Source organism: Aulonocara stuartgranti, assembly GCF_965226115.1.
Source record: "Aulonocara stuartgranti genome assembly, chromosome: 2".
NCBI classification, from domain to species: Eukaryota; Metazoa; Chordata; class Actinopteri; order Cichliformes; family Cichlidae; genus Aulonocara; species Aulonocara stuartgranti.
Genome location: NC_138940.1, coordinates 3,821,242 through 3,842,274, shown reverse-complemented (window position 1 = coordinate 3,842,274; position 21,033 = coordinate 3,821,242). Strand labels below are relative to the sequence as shown.

Here is a 21,033-nt window from a genome sequence, read left to right as displayed (position 1 = left end):
GATGAATCGACCTTCAGCCTCTGTTTCTCTCAGTCATCCATTTGGCTGTCCACCCTCTGTCTCACAAACCCACATGCGTGCCTACACACAGTGTGCATGTGACTATTGCTGTCTGACCAGCTTGCCTCACACATATGGAACGAGCTGCACACACACAAAAATATGAATATACTATCCAATCTGTGTATGCGGTGCACACAAGTGTAAACATCTACATAACGTACTTGTATAACAGTAAATCGTATTGATCCTTAAGTGTGGGGTTGCTTGAGTATCATAAATCAACATTTATTAGTGTCAGTTTTGCTGTGATACCTTAAGTTTATTAAGTAAGGATGACACTGGTGAATATTTTAAGCTTTCATCAGAGATAATGTTAAGCCCTATTCTCTGAATAAAGCCTATAAGAATCACTGAAGGTTGAAGCTGGTTATCCTCGAAAGCTTTGTTTAGTTATGTCAAGGCTCCTTGAAAACACCCGTTCACTATAGTGAGGTCTGAAGCTAAAGCTGTAAATGAAAAAAATCTCAGAATGTTTACGTAAAGGTCATTTTTTTATCGCCATTTAAAGGGTCAGTTTACTCAAATTACAACTTTTGACAATATGATAGTGATTAAAGTGTGATGTCAGAAAGCCAAGACAACAGCAGTCTTTCCAATAGTCTTTCCAGCAAAGTCTCACAACCACATCTGAATTCTGCAGGAGAAAAAGCCACAAAAAAGCCAAGAGAGGTGGCTTTTGTCGATGAAAAACTACACGGCCTCAACCAAGGCTGCTTTTCTCTTTTGCTTTGCTGAATAACTTTGGACCAAGTGGTCTTGCTGTGGTTAGAGTGGTAAAATGTTTTTTGTTTCATAATCTAAAATATTTAAACAATGGCAGTGTTGAGGTTCTTAATCTTGGTACAACTCTTGGCTCAAAATATACTTTCATTTTCATATGAGTTAGCTTTCAGTGGTGATTATTGTGAGCAAAACTTTAGCAAGAAAAAGAGTTTCACTGTCAGAGAATTCAGATTTGTTTTCAGCCATTTCTCTTTGTACTGGCGTTATCTCTTATGATGCTTTCACCTCCCAGAAGTTAGTGACCGCTTTTTTTTCTTCTTCTTCTTCTTTTTTTTTTGCTTTCTTGCTTTCATTTTACTTGATGTTACCGTCGGGACTGATCCCTCTCTGCCCCCGCATAGCAACTGGTTGCCAGGCAGTCATCACTGTCACTTCCTCATTACCCACAACCCCCCTTGGGCTAGTCATAGACGGGGGCTGTGAGACCACCATACATTGCTACACAAACGCACACAGAGATGCACATAAACATTTAAAGGCATTAAGCAGCGATAACACACACACACACGCACGCACACACACACAAAAATCAAGTACACATACATACACATGCACAGTTTTTCCAATACTGCTGGTTTGATAGCTGTCCCCTGCTACAGCCCTTCACTCTAATGGAATGTGAACTTCTATCCAGCAGGCAGCACACTCCAATGGATAGACACACAAAGGACACACACACGCACACTCTGAAGTCTCTAAGCCCTCAGAGACAAAAAGTTTCAGACACACATCTACAGACACGAACACATACATGCAAACCCAGTGGTACATAACAAAAATGCACACATCAACACTAATACGCTTCTCGACCTGCAGTTTTCTACTGTGACACACATGATCGCTCGCACACCACCGTCTGCGAGATGACCGTATGAGACAGTTTATATTCCATTCAGAGACCCGAACAAGCTTTATTGCACAACAATGAAAAAAGGCTTTCTGTTTATTTTGTGTTATTCTTTCATAAATATTTTATTTATTTTCCATTATAGAAGGGTATGATGGTGTGTCTGCTACTGAGGAACCACAAATAAATTTGAATAATTTAGCATGCAGCTATAAGGGTTAGACTGGTGTATTAGCTTGCTCCAAAGTGAGTATTAGGCAACTGGGCAGTCACTTTCATTTAGCTCTGATATGATGGATGTGACGCAATAGGTTTTCCTTGGATATAATCCTTTTTAACATTGGTCAATAGCCCCTTGCCAGCTATGGTTAAACCTTAGCTGCACATTTAAGATACAAATCTAATTATTAAACCACAAGGTTAAAACTAATAGCTGTGTATAGTGTATGCACACTCAGTGGGCACTATGTTCGGTACACCTTGTTTGGGTTTTGCTCAATTAGTAAGAGGAGCAAAGTGTGCCAAGAAATTAACCTCTACTATTACACCGTACTAGTTTATCTACTAGTCAAAAGGTCAGTGGTTTGATCCCTGGCTCCACAAATCTTCTTCTAATTCTAATGTTGTTGCCATGGTTTTGGCTGATGTTTGATGCTAAATATTTGATTTAACAGGTAGTTGTTGTACCTAACAAATTGTACAGTGAGCCAATTATCATATATAGTTAGAACTCTATGCAGAAATATTTAATCAAGAGTCATATGTAATGCATATGTTTGGATTTTTTTCATCCCACAGAGTTCATTGTACCCTACCCTACCTTTCAGTCAATGGACACAGTGAGGGTCTGTAGAATGTCAACGTCCTTTTGTCTCAAGGCACCAAAATAGGAAAATATAAGAGACCCCAGCAAAGGTCCTGAGGTTATCTACAGAGTTAGATCACCACGCCTCATAAAGGCTCTCTACTGTGTATGACCTCTTGAAATTGTACCATATGAAGGGAGACCAACTAAAAACAAAAAGCATTTACTGAAGCAGTACTCACAAAATCATGTTGTGGTGCAAGTGGATAAGGACGTAACAGTGGACCGAGGTCAAAAGCTCTTTCACTTTTCCTCCCTTGCTACAAAAGAATGATTAAGAAACACAGAGTACCTAATTAAATTAATTAACTACAGAATAACAGTAACAGTAGGTCAAAATCTTCCTTTTTAAATGCGTAACAAGGTCGCTGGTATGATTAATATTTATATGCTCCTGTTTTGCTCTCTGCTTCTCTCCTCCAGGACTCTTCATGGTAATGACCTTTCAACTATTCCGGAGGGAGCTTTCAACCACCTCAGCTCTCTTTCCCACCTGTAAGTACAGCTTTGGTCTGTACTGCATCTGCACTTCTACATATGTGTATCCACAGAGTAAATGTGTATTGGTTTATGCTTTTAACTTTGTTTAGGGCTCTTGGTGCCAATCCATTGTACTGTAACTGTGATCTGCGCTGGCTCTCTCAGTGGGTCAAGGCTGGCTTTAAAGAGCCTGGTAAGAAATCACAGTCAATATGCTTGCATTTGTTCAACCAAAAACGTGTGTTCACCAACATCTAATGCTGCATATAAGAAAAATACTGAATATCTTTTGACTTAAAATTGGTATTTAAGGCATTGCTCGCTGTACTGGACCTCCTGACATGGCTGACAGACTGCTGCTCACCACACCATTAAACAGATTTCAGTGCAAAGGTAAGTACACATATTTTCATAGTACTAAGTGCAATATATTGTTTTACCACTCATGTAATCCCTGGATTTAGACTAGATTGGGCTGTTATTATATTTACAGACTCAAGTGTGTTTATTTCATTGTAGCTTTTGTTTGCAGTTTACTTTCTTCCCATTAAAACTACTGAGTTTTAGTTTTAGGCCATTTGGGAGAAAACATTATGACTTTAGCCTTGCCTTAGATTGAGTTTCACAGCTTTAGATGAGAATGGCAGCTCATGGTCAAAAATCGACAAGCTTATATGAAATGCAGATTATTTGTTTAGGCTGCTGAGGCTGGTTTTTTTTCCTGTTAGCTGGGTGGTAAGAGTAGTGGCTTAAAGCCCAAACATATTCGTTTGACTGATCCATTTTGAGTTGCCAGACACTCAAGCCTTTAGCCTGTTGGATCAGCTCAGCTGGTAATACATCATGCTATATTAGAGGATTGACCATAGATATAAATGTATAAAATAAATCCCCTCTACCTCTTGGCTGGATTCTGTAAACTCATATAGAATCAGCAGACCTCTAACATCACCTCATCAAGGGCTTCTCTGCTATCAGACCAGACGGGAAAGGGTCACAAAACGGCCGGAGGCTGAGCACCAAAAATCAAACCCACGTGCAGGAAACCCAAGGCGGAGGCAGAGTCAAGGGTTTAACAAAGGTTTATTAACTAACACCAAAATGACGTTCACGTTAGTTCTTGATTTAAGGCTTGATATATGGGGCGTGAGGCTCTTGGCCAGGGGAGAGGGATAAGCAAGGGGACAGGTCCAAGAAAGCAACGGCAGCTGCTGGTGAATAGGTACGTATGTGCAGGTGAGAGATGGAAGCGTTGAGGGAGAGGTGGTGCGGTCCAGGTGGGTTAGGTGGTGTGTGGCAGCTGTCCTGAGTGGTGAAGGTCCCGAGGTGGTGTAAGGACAGGGGGGCAGGCAGGTGAGGCAAGGAGATGAGTCCGAGAGCTGGCGGGTTAACCAGATTTCCAAGATGAGTGGTTCGGTGTGATGGAGTGTTCCTGGAGTAACTAGAACACGAGATTACAAGGTTAGTAGAGCACGTGAGATTCATGAACATGAGGCGTGAGGCGTGGTTACCAACATAGGGTAGTTGACAAACTGGCGAGGAAGCAGTGTCAGCAAGCAGCTTAAATCTCCAACCTGATTGCCTCAATCAGCTTCAGCTGAGGGAGGCTGTAGGCCCTGCCCATGGGTGGATACCAGGGAATTTTACAGCCACACAGCCAGACCATGACAAAAGGAACTGTGAAGCAGACTTCTTACACAGATAAAAGAAATATCATGAAAAGTGTAATCTGCTAAAAAGAATGAAGCTGCATTACATGACCATTGTTGACTATGTTTGTGAGTTTATAAAGTGGGCTGGGACTCCATGAGCAAACCTAGTGCTGCATAAAGATGCATCATGTCATGAACTAAAAATGATCCCATCTTACTCTACTTCTTGCCTCTACGTAGCTTGAGTTTGAGAGAGATCACACGTGTTCTTGTGCACATCTCTGACACTTTTCCTTCTTCTTTCTGCTTTCTCCCACGTCTGTTATCATTTGTAGGTCCAGTGGATATCAACCTGATGTCAAAGTGCGCCCCCTGCCTTTCAGCTCCCTGCCAAAATAATGGTACCTGTGTCTCCAATGCCGCAGGATCTTACCACTGCACCTGTCCGTATGGATTCAAGGTAAGAATATCAGCAGACAGAGACGCACTGAAGGTGGCGGTCAGACATAATATGTTTCGCTTCTAAAACTTGTTTTCTTGGTCCACATCTGAAACTATAATATAGCCACTAGAATATACATTTTCCTTTTTTGGTCAGTGTGTACTTTAATTTATAAGTTTGATTAAACTTGCACTCCATCATGGTCTCATAAAAATGTTATATTGATTTATTGCAGTCATAATGCTTGGTTGTTATCAGGCTTGCCATACTTGCTGGTGTTTTTGGAAGTATTTACAAAGTGATTTATCAAAAGTGAAAATTTTTTCAGTTGATATGGAGGCAGTCGAAATCAGTCCTTGAACCTCTGGTGCCGTGTTATTCCCGCGCCTACAGCCTTGTAACTGCGTACTATTTAGTGGTTCCTTTTTATTTCAACTCTTCTGAATTATAGAGTGCATCACGCAGCAAAATTTTCACTTTTTCTAGAAATAGTTGCTTTTTTGAAAGGTGTCCTAGATGACTAGCCAGGCTGCATAATCCTCTGGCATTAGGAGTATTATCAGGCTTAGCTCTGGCCTTGTATGCATAATGTATCTACTTGTCTATCAATAGAGAAATGAGGAGCGAAGCTGACTGCACTGTAGGTACTGAATGATCAAAAGATAAAGGGTGTAATAGCTGTCAATATTCATAGTTCGCATTAGAAAAGACATGCACATCTTCTACTCAGTGCAGTTTGCATAGGCGAGCATGTGCATATCAGTGGTGTCTTACTGCACATTGCAAAAAAAGAAAGTCATAAATAGTTGTTTATGACACTGATTTTAAATGTAGGGGTTGCTTTCATCCTGTAGCATGAACGGAGGATCCAAAGTAGAACTAATGGTGACTGAGACTGTACTCATTGTACTCATCGGCATACCCCTTATTTGCGTATCTGTATTTAGAGATCCTTGAGCTCCAGCTTCTAAAGAATAGACTGCATGCATATCTGTTTGTGCTTGTTTGCATGTATATGTGCACGTGAGTATCTGTGCAAGGACTTTAGGTTTTACAAGAACACATGCTGCATAACCTTTGCACTTTTGCAGGAGAAAGCCTTGGTCTTGCTTTTAATTAACACATCATTTGCCAAGGTCACAGTGCGGGAAGGACTGCTGGAGTGTGCATGCCTGTGTATGTTTGTGTCTGTGTATGTACATGTCTATGTGTATGTTTTTCTTACTGGCATCCACTGGGACAACATTAATTAAAATGTGTGAAGACTCAAAGAAGCAACTAGGAACATGAGGAGTGAGAATAAGAAGGGAAGACATGAGGAATAAACAACAATTAAGTACAGAAGATGGGATGATAGAGGTGTGAGTTAAAGAAAGGAACAAGAAATGTCATAGGTAAGGTGTTGTGGGAGAAATGGAGAGAACACATAGTATAAAGGAACAGTGAGAAATATGTTGAGAAATGAATGAAGGAGGCTGTGAACACAACATGAAGTTCTAAAGTAAAGAATAAAATAGAAAAGGAAATAAAAAGATGGGTTTAGATTAAAAACAAAAATAAAGCGCTTTGATCAGAACAAGTGGGTATATTGGCTGACAGAGGTTTTAGGACTCTGATGAATGAAACTTCTTACCAGGAAAAGTAATGAATCAAAGAAGTAGACATGTTTTATGAATATGTCCACTACATTTGTGGTTTGTTTTTTTTACTACACCTTAAAAATATGTTGTCCTTAAAAAGAAAAACTACAAGAGCACAACATAAATAGTAAAAAGAACTTTATCAGTGGAACTATATATTTAGATATAATGTATATATAAATATATACACATATATATAGTTACATACATTTGTCTTTTCCCAAGTGGTCAATTTAAATACATTTAAATAAAATTAAGAACACTTAACTGTAATGTGCCGGACAGTAAAATTATGTCACTAGTGAAGAAGTTTGATGACAGCTTCACTTATTCCAGTAGTAACAGAAGACACAATATTCAGTTATTAACTGCTTTGCCATGTCTTGTCCTCTCCTTTAGGGTCAAGACTGTGAAATACCAATCAATGCCTGCATTAGCTTTCCTTGTTCTAATGGAGGAACCTGCCACATTCATCCTGGCCATGAAGACCACTTCAGGTACAACAGTGTTTGTTATTAAGTGTTATGCTATGTGGAAGTTTTGTCAGTGGTACCAGTTGTTAGTCTCAAAATTACGACTGGGTTCTGGGGTCTGCTGGCTGACGAACTTGCAGACAAGGGGGTATCTTTTATACCGCCACTGTAAACTATTTGCAACCAAATTGTAAGGAGGTGCAGCACCAATTTCCCCTTGTGACTGTCGTCAACCTCGAGCAACCACTAATGAACCACTAGGAGAATACACTAGGAGAATGCAGAGTTTATCTGCATTTAAGTAAGATTTAATTAAGACAGCTTTAGTACTTTGACTACACCAGTTTTGCTTTCAAACCCTTGTGTAGCTGGCAGGTTTTGCACTAAAAATCAATGAGGCTATGGAAGAATTTGGTGTTAAACCAGGGATGGTTTTGAAAATGTGTTTTTTCATGTTTGACCAAGACACTGACGCCACTTTTGATACTTTAGATTCTATCCAGTTGTACTGTGTCTCTCACCCCATGACCCTACGACCCTAAATTGTATGAATAGTTAAGAAAATGGAGGAATGGATAATTCAAGGAGGTTATCCATTATTTATCTGATCCTTATATTCATGTTTTCACTTTCTCAAAGCATGCTGAACATGCTACTTCATTTTCAGGAACCTTCCTATTTTACATTCATACGCTTTCATACACTCAACAAAAATATAAACGCAACACCTTTGTTACTGCTCCCATTCCCCATGGGATGGACGTAGAGACCTAAAATTCATTCCAGATACACAATATAACCATCCCTCCCAAACAGTGGTCACAAATCAGTCCAAATGTGTGGTAGTGGGCACATCTGCTATATTGAGATAATCCATCCCACCTCACAGGTGTGCCACATCAGGATGCTGATCTGACATCATGAGTAGTGCACAGGTGTACCTCAGACTGCCCACAACAAAAGGCCACCCTGGAATGTGCAGTTTTTTGCGCTATTGGGGGTCTGGGGACCCAGAACCGGTCAGTATCTGGTGTGACCACCATTTGCCTCATGCAGTGCAACACATCGTCGCATGGAGTCTATCAGATTGTCAATTGTGGCCTGTGGAATGTTGGTCCACTCCACTTCAATGGCTGTGCGAGGTTGTTGGATATTCGTGGGAACTGGTACACGCTGTCGTATACGCCGGTCAAGCACATCCCGAACATGCTCAATGGGTGACATGTCCGGTGAGTATGCTGGCCATGCAAGAACTGGGACATTCTCAGCTGCCATCTGCCCTGAACAATGTGAACCATGATTCATCCGTGAAGCGCACACCTCTCCAACGTGCCAGACGCCATCGAATGTGAGCATTTGCCCACACAAGTCTGTTACGACGACGAGCTGGAGTCAGGTCAAGACCCCGATGAGGACGACGGGCATGCAGTTGAGCGTCCCTGAGACGGTTTCTGACAGTTTGTGCAGAAATTGTTTGGTTGTGCAAACCAATTGTTCCAGCAGCTGTCTGGGTGGCTGGTCTCAGACGATCTTGGAGGTGAACCTGCTGGATGTGGAGGTCCTGGGCTGGTGTGGTTACACGAGCTCTGCGGTTGTGAGGCCGGTTGGATGTGCTGCCATATTCTCTGAAACGCCTGTGGAGACGGCTTATGGTTGAGAAATGAACATTCAATGCACGGGCGACAGATCTGGTTGACATTCCTGCTGTCAGCATGCCAATTGCACGCTCCCTCATTGCTTGTGGCATCTGTGGCATTTTGCTGTGAGACAAAACTGCACATTCCAGGGTGGCCTTTTGTTGTGGGCAGTCTGAGGTACACCTGTGCACTACTCATGATGTCAGATCAGCATCCTGATGTGGCACACCTGTGAGGTGGGATGGATTATCTCAATATAGCAGATGTGCCCACTACCACACATTTGGAGTGATTTGTGACCACTGTTTGGGAGGGATGGTTATATTGTGTATCTGGAATGAATTTTAGGTCTCTACGTCCATCCCATGGGGAATGGGAGCAGTAACAAAGGTGTTGCGTTTATATTTTTGTTGAGTGTATATTTAGACTCAGGAGCTGCCCAACACAATCATAGTGTGTGAATCCTAGCTGCAGTGCAACTCCAGTGGTCAAGAGCCTTTCAGTGGCAGTGCTTTAGGGAAAATAACATTGTGCATCACCCATTCACTTCCCCACCCATCTTTTCCCAACACATTCAGAATTGCAACCTGTTTTTGCACATGCGGTGCAGCTGAGGTGCAGGTTAGGTGAGAACGCAAATGTGTAATGTCAAAGGGTTTTTAACCTACTAACTCTCTAGTAGAAAGTCTGTGTAATTTCTGATTACATGCATAGGAGAATAGCACAGGTAATTGTCCAGAGAATTCACAGCAAGCAAATGTGTATTAGCTGTGCTGCCTTCTGCACCCTCAGTTCAAGCAGCATAAGCCTAAACCAAACAGAGTACTTCCAGCAGTGAGAAACAGATCATAAAGAAGGGTGTCTGTTGCCATCATTGTGTGTATGTGACCACATGATTTCCTCTGGGATTAATTACTATTCTGACTTTGATTCTGATAATATAGGGTATTATCCTCACCTGATCTTCTTGGGTTTTTTTTTTTTTTGAATATGCGATCGCATCTCTGCCAACTAGTATGTTCAACAGGCTGTTATCACCTCATTTAGTGGTTGTTGTTATGCTAGGAAAACATAGATGATGAGTTTTTCAACATATGAAGTAAATTAAGTTTTTACCCAGGAGACTAGACTTTTACTAAGCCAAACAACTGCTTGCTGATTGGTTTAGTTTACATACCAAATAACTGCTTGGTTAGTGTTAGGAAAGAAATATGGTTACTTTTTTGGTTGAAAGGTATTGCATGTTAGAAAGCTGTACTTGCTAACCTACCAGAGTAGAGAGTCCAGTGGACGTTTTACTTGACCCAAAGATGGCCTATATAATCTCTCTACCTCTAGCAATAATTAGATAAATGATAATACACCTTCTGACCCACAGATGGCTACAAGAGGGCACCTGCTAGACATATCTAACTGCAGTGGATAATGTTCATTTAATGGGTGGATAACACTCAAAGCAGATGTTTTACTCCTGGACTTTTGCACGCAACTTGAAATATTGAAAGTTACATTGCAGAATTGTTTAAGCATACTAAATTGCTACGACCTAAAACATTGAGAACTGCTTCCTTAAGCCTTCCATGTCCCCTATAATCTTAATCCTATTTGGACTAAAAAACTAAGGCCAGAGTTACTTTGTGCTGAAAATTATGGCACAAGCCGCAGACCAAAAGTAATCAAACGGCCAACAATTGTTTAGAAATGGGACTAATTAAAAACAGACCCTTTGCGGTATGACTTTTTAATGTGGTTCATTTTAAGCAAAACGGCCCTTTCACCATTAAATTGAATCAAACCGCATCAAATACACTATATTTCACTTAAGAAGTCTTTGAGACTTGCTAGTTGGATTTGTTATATTTTAGAATATAAATTCAATTTTCCTGCTTAATAACCGCCCATGGTAGAACAAATGCAATCTGTGTGTGTGTGAGAATCCTCGACCGTGCCTGCCCGGGTAATCAGTGCCGCTCCAAAACGTCACCCTTTGTCCAAGTCTTGTGACAAACAGCGGCTGTAATTGCAACAATTGTCATATATCTTTCTACCAGATTTGTCTCCTTCTCAACCCCAGTAACAAGGCCTTTGCCCTTTGAAAAGCTCTGACATGCTTCTGGCCTTTAAAGGCTTGTGTGGTAATGCTATTAGGGGTCTCTTTACCCTTTTCAGATGATTCCTTAATGGTAAAGAAACACAGGTAGATCCCTGTGACCTCTGAGAGAGACAGAAATAAAGGGAGAAAGACAGTAAGGGAAGGAGACCATGCCCCTTTGACATTTTAACATGTTATATAATCAGTTACGCATATTCAGGAAGTCCAATTAACTTTGGTTCTTAGCACAGCTCCATTTGTCAAACTATATAATTTAAATGTCAGGACTTGGATTTGATTGGTGAAACGGTGATCCTTGACCCAGTCAGTGGTTTCTGCATTTTTATTTCTTTTTTTTTCTCATGGGGAACAGTTAATATCTTCTTCCTTTCTTTTTACTTCATCACTCCTTTTATTTTTCCTTTATTTTCTCTTCTTCTGCTTCATTAAGTCATCTGGATTGGGAGTGGTCCCTTTGTCTCTGCTGCATAAGTATCCCACATTTTTCTGAATATTTTAGCCTGAACAACTTGCAATAATAGGCTCATTATATCTTAGAATATAAATTTATTTTATGTCATTTTGAGTGAAGGCTTAAGTGCAGGTTTTCTAAACTGGAAAACAGATAGGGAGGTGGTAACCAGTCAGTATTGTGAGATACATGAGAAAAAACTCCTTACTGTAGGTACCAAAGCTTTCATTTCACTTGTTGCGAAATGAAAGCGGTGAGAAAGAACTAAACACATTTTGTATGTACAAAAAAGTGGCGAGGACAAAGCATTGTGCCACAAAAACGAGTGAATGGGTTTGTGTGGGTTGATAATTGTCACTGACAAGCAGCTATCCTCTTGCTTCATTTATTGGGTGAACTTAATGTAAAATTCAGTTTTTCCCAATAAAAGTAATTTAAATCAATCATGTCTAGATGAACAGAAGAACAGAGAGTCGTGAGAGAGAGGGCGAGTTGTCAAAGGCAGCTGCGGTTGGATTTATTAGACTTAGAGTGTTTGTGTGTGGGTGAGTGATCTTCACCTAAAGGTAGTGTGATCTGTTTGAAGGAGTTATCCTGACTGAGATACAAAGGGTGAAAAGGGGGAAGAGATCAAGGGCTGACGAGAAAAGAGGTGGGTGAGGGAAAGAAGTGGAGGAGAGGAGGAAGCTTTGATAATTCCCTTTGAGTGGTCCAGGTGGGCGGCGTCCAACCGTAGTGGCATCAAACTAAGCGTATCTCAGCATTTTTTGTTCTCTTTTGTTTTTTTCTTCCTTTTAGCTGGAGGTGGGTGTTTTGTTTTAAAGTTTTTTCCTTTCACCTCAGTAGAAGCCTGAGGAATTTTGACTGATATTTATTAATAAAACATCTCCCATCAGGAAAGAGAGATGACATAAATCAAAAGGCTGTGTTTGAAAGGGAGGATTGATTCTCCCTAATCTTTATCGCAGAAAATAGATTAACAGGAAGTATGTGTGCTGCAGGAATAGCTGCAACTTGTTGGAATTTAATGAGACATGAAGTGGAGTCTCTAAATGAAAAGGATGTAAGAATATTAACTACAGATTCAATAGTTCTTCTTTAAACTTCTCTCACAGGAGCATTTACGAGGAGCTGATGATGAGTCCTCAGATCTTGCCCAGTTGCTAGGTAATAATACACATTTTGTGTGTTTTTGCATGTGTAGCTGTGCGTGTCCGCCAGGTTTTGAGGGCCAACATTGTGAGATAAACCCAGATGACTGCGAAGACAACGACTGTGAGAACAACTCCACCTGCATCGATGGGATCAACAACTACACCTGCGTCTGTCCTCCAAACTACACAGGTAGACACCCACACAAACACACAAAAACTTTCAATAATGCACCCTCAGTCTTTGCCCCTGAGAGGCTGGGAGGGTCACCAAGTCCCACACTTACAAAATCATATTTTCCAGTTTACTGGATGGTAAGTTAGTAATTGACAGGCTCTCTGCAGTGACCTGAAACTGTTCCTGCAGGAGGTTTAAAGAGCAATCACATGAGAGGGAGACAGAAGGAGAATGAGAGTGAAATGGCAAAGATTGACTGTGTACTAGAGGGAAGGGGAGAAATAAACAGAGCAACGGAAAGGGTAAAGAAATTGCCGATAAAGGGCAAAGGCTGAGAGGAGCGAGAGCTGCCCTGGCAGAGTCCGGCACGCTGAAGCTAAACTGCTGACTCTGAATTTAAGTTTTTCTGTGTGTAACAGTGTCCTCTAAGACACACACACGTACGCACACACACAAACACGAGGTCCCCTTTAACACTGAACCTCAGTCAATACACACTCAGCAGCACACACACCATGTCATTATCGTTGTTGGCTCTCAGAGTCCTTGCACACTGCCAGCCACCTTACCACATACAGCTGTTGCACACAAACACACACGTTCATGCGCACAGCTGGTTCCTCTGGCACCGAACTCCCCACTTAGCTCAGTGAACCGCAGCGCAATCATCAGGTGTCACATTAAGAGGACAGTACTTTACTAGTCACTCTCCTTTCTCCAAACTCAGCAACCAGGACTGTCACGTCATATTTGCAACACAGAGAGAAAAATCCAGATTTAATGTCATAAGACCTTTGAAACAGCTGATTTAAGGTTTCTTTAACGTGCTCAACAATTTAAATGTCACAGTAGCATTTTGATTATGGTAAAAAATCCATTTTAGACAGATGATGGAGGAAAGGTCAGGAGGTCACAAGAAAATATAATTAATCCCTTGTGAAATTAAAAAAAAACTGCAATTCAGAAAGTATTAAATAATTTGGTGTGAAAAAGGCAACAAGATAATCAGTGTTTTAGAAAATTCGCAACAATGTCCAGATATGTTGCTCTGGAACTCTGCATGTCCCCAGTTTTCCACCTCTGATGCCTTGTTCCTGAAATAAGCAGCACTAAAGCACAAAGATCACATACCTTCACTTCATTACCCTCCTTGGTGGAAGATAAACCAAGCTGCATGGATGTAGTGTCAACAGTTTGTGTCTTTATATCTGTTAAAACCTCCCACAATTCTCATATGATCATATTATTGTGTAAAATGATTTTAAATCAGGTAAATCATGCCTAACATCTTTTTCTGTAGCACAGTTTCATTTGCAGGTAATTCCACATTGATAAATTAATTTTGGCATCTTTAACAAAGTGCCTGAAGTGTGAAATTGTCTGCTTAGGGAGCTCAAAGACTGAATAATTAAAATTTACTTTCACAGCATGCTTTTTTTTCTTTTCTTTTTTTTACAAGTCAAACATCCTTTCAGAAATTGCGGTGTACTGTAGCTCAAAAAACCTGTGCCTAAAAGTGATTTGAGGCGAGGGTATTGGAGACAGACAGGGCGGGAAGGCAGCAGGATTAGATGAAAGCAGGCAGAGAATGATGGAAATGTGCTTGACCTTTCTCAATACCCGCTTCCTTCCTACCACTAACTTCAACTACTGCTTTTAAACACACTGTTAACCCTTCTCACCCTTTCAGCATGTGTATGTGTGTGTACATCTTTAGACCGCCTCCACTTTTACAGAGAGCATTAACCCCCTTCTCCGTCAGGTCTGAGAAAATGCTGATAGCGCTATTCCCTTTGTGCGTGAGGACATCCACAGCACATCTAAAGCCTTGACCAGGATGCTTTTCCCCCCCTACTGCTATTTGAAGATTACAGAGAGTATGTGTGAAAAGTTTAGTGTGCCCCCCTACTCCCATCTTTCTTCTGAAGTGTTATTTTTCTGTTTACCTTCACAGTTTTTCCCCCACATAAATTCTGAAAATATTTATTCAGATCATTCAGTGATGATGCAGCAGGCATAAAACACAAGCCTAAAATACGATTAAGTCTCACAGTTTCTAAATTGCTGACAGCAAATGTTTTCTTTTTCATCAGGTGACCTGTGTGACGAGGTTACTGACCCTTGTCTCCCTGGTTTTGACCCCTGTCAGCATGACTCCAAGTGCCTTCGCGTTGGCCGCGGTTACAGGTGGGCAACAGTTACATTTGGGGGATCCTTGAAAAACACTGTGTGAAAGTGACAGCGAGCTCACCATGTTAAAGCTGGCTTTTTGTGATACAAGTGAAAGCATTTTTAGGGGGAAATGTTATATTACACTGAACGTTTGTGTGTTTAAACCTTTTATACAGTATAAACCTAAAATCAATCTTTTTATAAATTATAAATAATGAATTATTATGCTATCAGATTAAAGGCTTCCATGTTGAAAAGGTTTGTTTTTTAATAGCCTAAATTAATGTTTCTTGCAGAATCCTTTCACATTGATCTATAATAATTTCATAAGTATCTAAATTAATTAGTGAGTTAAGATCATTAAAAAGTGTTCACTTAATGCCGATTCTGTTTGTTCCTCATTACTGTGTGGATAATGTTTTACGAATGTGGAACTGATATAAAAATATTTTTACACAAACATTTCCCACACTTATCCATGAGAAATGGGAAAATATGGTATAAAAGTAGAGCTCTGTTACTGACTGAGCTGTAGAAACGAACCAAACATGTCACCTCTTCATGCAGTAAAACACCTGTAGGCGAGAGGAAAAGTCTGTTGCCCACACACTGTGTAATTTTATCCTTATTTCCATGTCACTCAAGGTGTGAGTGTTTACCAGGCTACGTGGGCCAGCACTGCGAGCAGGACTATAATGACTGTCTGGAGAACAAGTGTCAGCACGGAGCGGAGTGTGTGGACGCCGTCAATGGCTATACCTGCGTCTGTAAAGAGGGTTTCAGGTGAGAGTCATGGAAACAAATCAGACACAAACACAGTGAAAGACTGGAGGGCCAGACTGGGAGGGGATACAGATGGCACTTCATAATCAGAGACTTGACTGTTTCGACCTACTGCGTGCATCTGTGTGTTTGCGCGTGTGTGTGTGCTGCAGATGCAGCACCATGTGGTTAATTATAGCAGGGACTGTTGGCGAGAGAGAAACAAATTCATCATCAGTGGCTGAGGGGGGAAAAACAGAGAGAAAGTCATGGATATGCAGAAGAAAAGGAAAGGAACGGAAGACAGAGCCATTAGAAAATGACTGTACGGGAAAAATAGGAAGTTTCACAGATTCAGAATGATCCAGGCGAAAACAAGAAAATATACTGAATCTGTTTGGAAGGAAAGGTCCCCGATTCAATATTTCAAGATTATTAGCTTTCTGTTTTAGCCACTGCAATCTCCTCGTGTAATTCAAAGAGACACATTACAAAACAAGTAGTAAACAACTTTTGTCACATAATAGAGATAAACAAATCATCCAATTAACGCTCTATAAATAAGTTATCTTCTGTTTAATCTACTTCTGCCTCAGCGGGCTCTTCTGTGAGAACCCGCCACCAATGATCTTGCTGCAGACCAGCCCCTGCGACCAATCCGATTGCCAAAACGGCGCCCAGTGCCTGGTGGTTGCTGGGGAGCCCATCTGCCGCTGCATGCCCGGTTTCTATGGCAGCAAATGCGACAAAATGGCCACTGTTCACTTCCTGGGTCGTGATGGGTATGTGGAGCTGCCAGCTGCAAAACTCCGCCCAACTGCACATATTTCGTTACAGGTAGGGTTAACCTTTGACCTCTGTGCATTCATTTTTGTTTTTCAAGGTTTACAAATCCAACAGTCAGCTTTTATTTTGAAATAAACCCAAAGGTGCAAAGGCTATATTCTGTAGCACTCCTCTTAAAAGATTTCCGTGCCGCTTGAAATAGAGCTGTGAGACATTCTAATCAAGCTTATAGAGTTAGTGCAGATGAAGCAAAGCCAACATCTGCTCCACCCTCTGTTTCCATGGCACACTGAGCACCGTGCCCACGCACACATACACACTCACACAGACCACACATTTTGGACACCTGAGAGTCATGTCCTAATGGACACATAATTTTCTTTTTTATTGAAATGAGAAATAAAGTAGGCAGAGAAAGAGAAACAGGAAGAGGAAGGTGGTTTAATTGATATTTACCACCTGTTTGGAACCATGGGGGCTTGCGCTTGTGCATGTGTGTGCGTGTGCTTTTGCGTTCTTGCCAGGACTTTTCAATGTCAGGGCCAAGGCTATTAAAACTCTACCAAGAGGCCTTGAGTCAGTGGTAAGAGAGAGAAATAGAAGAATGAAAGAGCCACTGCACTTCATAAATTACTATATGCTTTTTTCCTTCTCCTTTTTTCACTTTTTTCTTTTCTTTAAGGCTGCATCCAAATTCTCTGTTCATCCACATATATGCATCTTCTTCTTTCCTCCCTCTTCCACTTCACTTGCTCTCTCACTCTTTGTACTTTACACCTCTTACCCCCTTTTTCTCTTTTTGGCCTGCATGGCTTTCTCTTTTTTCCAGCAGCTTGTTAGCAGGTGTTGACTTGGCTATGCTCCATTGACGCCAGAGTGTTAAGTGCTTGGCCCCATGGCCCCATTTCCACTTGCTAGTTAGTTAGCGCTTAAAGGAGCACGCGAGCAAGTGTGACATGTCAAGTGTGTTTCTGAGACAAGTGTGGTGGAATTTGTTTTCTTTTTAAATGGTTTACAGTTGATGGTATAAAATAACCATCGTAAATCAGACACCCATTTAACCTGCTTTAATATTGAGTCAGATATGCATCAGCAATCTTAACTGAAGCAAAGTATTAGCTTTTCACAGAGTAGATCATTTCTGAGGTCTGGAGGTCAATATTTTTCAAGTTTGTGTACCTTTGGGAGCAGTGAGCAATCTGTTTTATAGTTGAACAGGGGACATAATTTTGTTTTACTAGAAAAAACCTCACTTACATCACTTGAGTAAAACAAGTTTAAAATAGCTAAGATGATCTTAGCTAGTTAGCTAAATTAGCAAGTTAGCTTACTAGCTAACTTGAAGTTGATTTGCTTAAATGATGTAATGAAACATCACATGATGCTATTATATATGTTGTTATACACACAGATATTATAGCGTCATATGCACACAAGCCCTGTTTTTATCTAAATAAAAATGAACAATTCAGGTCTATTTCCTTCTATATGTGCCACTATGACCTTTTACCAGATGATTACTGAATTAAATGAAATATGAAAAATATGACAAACTGTGGACTGTGTATCAAATTCTGTAATTTTTGACGGCTGTTTTTGTGTCCAACGTTTTTCTCTCTCCAGGTGGCTACAGACAAAGACAACGGTATTTTGTTGTACAAGGAGGACCATGATCCTCTGGCAATTGAGCTTTATCAGGGACACATACGTCTTATTTACGACATCGCCAACTACCCACCAACCACTGTGTACAGGTAGGCCACATAAAACAGAAAAGCTGTCCTTCACATTCTTAGAATTCACATTCACTTATTTGAATCATTATGAAGGTCAAGTTTAAGCATGCCTTAAGTACCTATGAGAGAATAAAGATTCATCCACTATTCTATCACTTTTATCTCGCTAATGTAAGCAGACTTATTATCGAATTTACTCCGACGTGGAAATGCATCAATTAAAATGATTTTGGTTTTACATTCCATTAAAGTTAAAACAAGCATTGTGTTGATACGTAGGTTCAAATTACTTTAAAAGCACACTTTGAAAAATAAAAAGCACATCGATGCATACCTTCCCCAAAAAACCATGATGAAAAAGAATTCAATTACTAAGGTTCAAAGAGTAAACAGTAGGTTAAAGATTACAAAAAGCATTCACTCACATAGACATATATTTTTGAGTTTACAGCCACTCGATAAACATTACAGGGATTCAAAGTGATTAAAAAAAATAACAGAAAAATATGCATATATACACATACACAAAACTAAAGTCACCAAGAAAATGGATTTCAGTGGTTTAATCATCCACACACAAATCTGCCTACATATTTTTGCAAAAACAGCAAGTGCGTCATAATTTCTAGAAAAATTCCCTTATAGTATTGACCATAAGAAAAAACAAAGATCATCAAGGAAAAGAACATGATAACATTTTCTTAGCAGTAATAGAACAATTTTGTGAGGCCTTTTAGTGTTATTATACTTATATTTGGTCGCTTTATCCAACTGAAATAAGATGTGCATTGTTTTGTAACACAAGTCATAAACTTCAATTCAAATGTTTAAATAATAAGTCACTTGATACAATAAGCAGTCACTTAATGCAACCCTGAAATAAGCAACGTCAAATAGTGTATCCTGTTTCAAGCAGTATTAGTGATGTAAGCTGTTGTTACACAACTTACTAAGTGCCAATTAAGTTTTTTCAACTCCACGTCTGAAGGCTACAGGGTGCACTGTAAAATAAACTGAGGGTGATGTCATCCATAGATTTATTTCATACACATATAAGACGAGGAGAAAGGGCTAATACAATGTCAAAATTACAATATGAAAAACTGCATACAATATTACCTCAAGTGGTTTTTGGATATATAACACACAGAGAATCTTATACAAGTTGTAACGTGGGCTCATCAGCACAAACATATGTGTATTTATGTTACTACATAATATCAAAAACAGCTCGTGGGTGTTTGTAATGAAACGCCATATATTAGACCAGATATTTACTGTACATAGACAGTGTTTACTGCACAGGGTAGGGTGAGTCCACCACGCTGCTAATCCAAATACAATACTGTTAGACTTTTATTTCTTATTACAGTGTATAAAAGTGTGGCTGTGTGTGTGTGTGTGTGTGTGTGTGTGTGTGTGTGTGTGTGTGTAAGGGGGGTTCTCATTCACTCTTCATTCTCCTTGCTGTATATTCTGAGTGATTTTCTTCCTTTGTGGGTTTTTTTCACACTTTCTCTGGATAAAAACAAAGTCATAAGAAAAGGAGACTGTGGTCTTTTGATAATATGCAGCCCGCTCATAATGAATTTAAGTTTAAGATTAAGGTATTACATCATACTACAAATCCCTTAAGTAACTCAAGGAGAAGAAAATTTAAGCCACAGTTTACTAGGTCAAGGGCAAGACTGGCTCTGCATCAGATATTTCAAATTTGAATCATTTACACCGTCAAATTTTTGTAGGAATTGTTCAGAATAATCTACCTACAGTAAAATCTGCATACAGATTGACTTTAGTTTATTGTTTAGCTTTTATACTTTCGTACTTTTTTATTAGTTCTCATTTTCCTCATGTTTTTATTTTGTTGTACTAATGTAAATTTACCTTGAGGATCTTTAAAGGTGCCTATAAATAACATTTATTATTATTATTATTGTTGTTGTTGTTGTTGCCTGATTTGCTTCTATGTCATTAGACAAACTTAGATTTGCTTTTCTCTGAAAAACAGAAATTCAGGTTCTATATAAATTAAAATTGATAGATGTTAATTACATTTATTTTAAATCTCAAAATAAGGCAAGAAAGTCTTTGCTTGTAGTAGAGTTAAATTGTTAAAGACAATATATGCTCCTTTATTTATATGACATTTGGTGTTTGTATCTACTGATATGATGGCATGTTTTTCATCAGATGCGATTTCCATATGGGTTAGGCAATGTGATAAACATTGGGTTGATTTAAACCTTGTATACAATCTGCGCCATTTGGGTGGAAAATCAGAATTTGCCTTTAGGACAATATCTTTCAGTTTTTGTTTTTTTTTTTCTTCCATGCTGTGCCTTTACCACAGAGGGCCATAGCTCAATAGAGATGCTGTGTTATATATTTAGCAGTTGTTCAGAAGACTCATGTATTGATAGTAATCAACTTTGCTCCAGACCTCCACCAGTACAGTTAGGCATTCAGCTCAGCTTCAGAGCTGCAGCCCTTTATTTAAAGATGTTCTTTCTTGGTTGGAAAGAAAAACCTACTAAACTATCATGTTTGACTTGTTTGTTGACATTTGTATAATCTTTTGATTTCTGTGGTGCTATTCTGTTTCTTTTGGGTAGGGTGACATGTGGAAGCCACATATATCAAATATGACCTTAAAAAGAATATGTGCTTGTGTTTAACAATGAATGACATATCGGGAAAAGCAAGGAGAATACAAGAGGAATGGCTCATTATAGAGGAAGGAAGGATCAAATGAAAGACTGAAAATGATGGGATGAAGCTAATTAGATATTGGCACAGATG

The 21,033-nt window shown here is 39.8% G+C and overlaps 1 protein-coding gene across 1 annotated transcript in view; it reads left to right on the top strand.

Moving 5' to 3' along the window:
- Window positions 1-21,033, top strand: part of slit3 (slit homolog 3) — a 239,948-nt gene that overhangs the window by 207,984 nt on the left and 10,931 nt on the right. Inside the window, exons 25-34 of the mRNA XM_082554652.1 lie at window positions 2,982-3,053; window positions 3,149-3,231; window positions 3,351-3,431; window positions 5,026-5,150; window positions 7,172-7,269; window positions 12,651-12,790; window positions 14,869-14,962; window positions 15,593-15,730; window positions 16,306-16,546; window positions 18,119-18,249. Of these exons, the coding sequence (XP_082410778.1) occupies window positions 2,982-3,053; window positions 3,149-3,231; window positions 3,351-3,431; window positions 5,026-5,150; window positions 7,172-7,269; window positions 12,651-12,790; window positions 14,869-14,962; window positions 15,593-15,730; window positions 16,306-16,546; window positions 18,119-18,249 (1,203 nt within the window). The remainder of the gene's footprint in view (window positions 1-2,981; window positions 3,054-3,148; window positions 3,232-3,350; window positions 3,432-5,025; window positions 5,151-7,171; window positions 7,270-12,650; window positions 12,791-14,868; window positions 14,963-15,592; window positions 15,731-16,305; window positions 16,547-18,118; window positions 18,250-21,033) is intronic.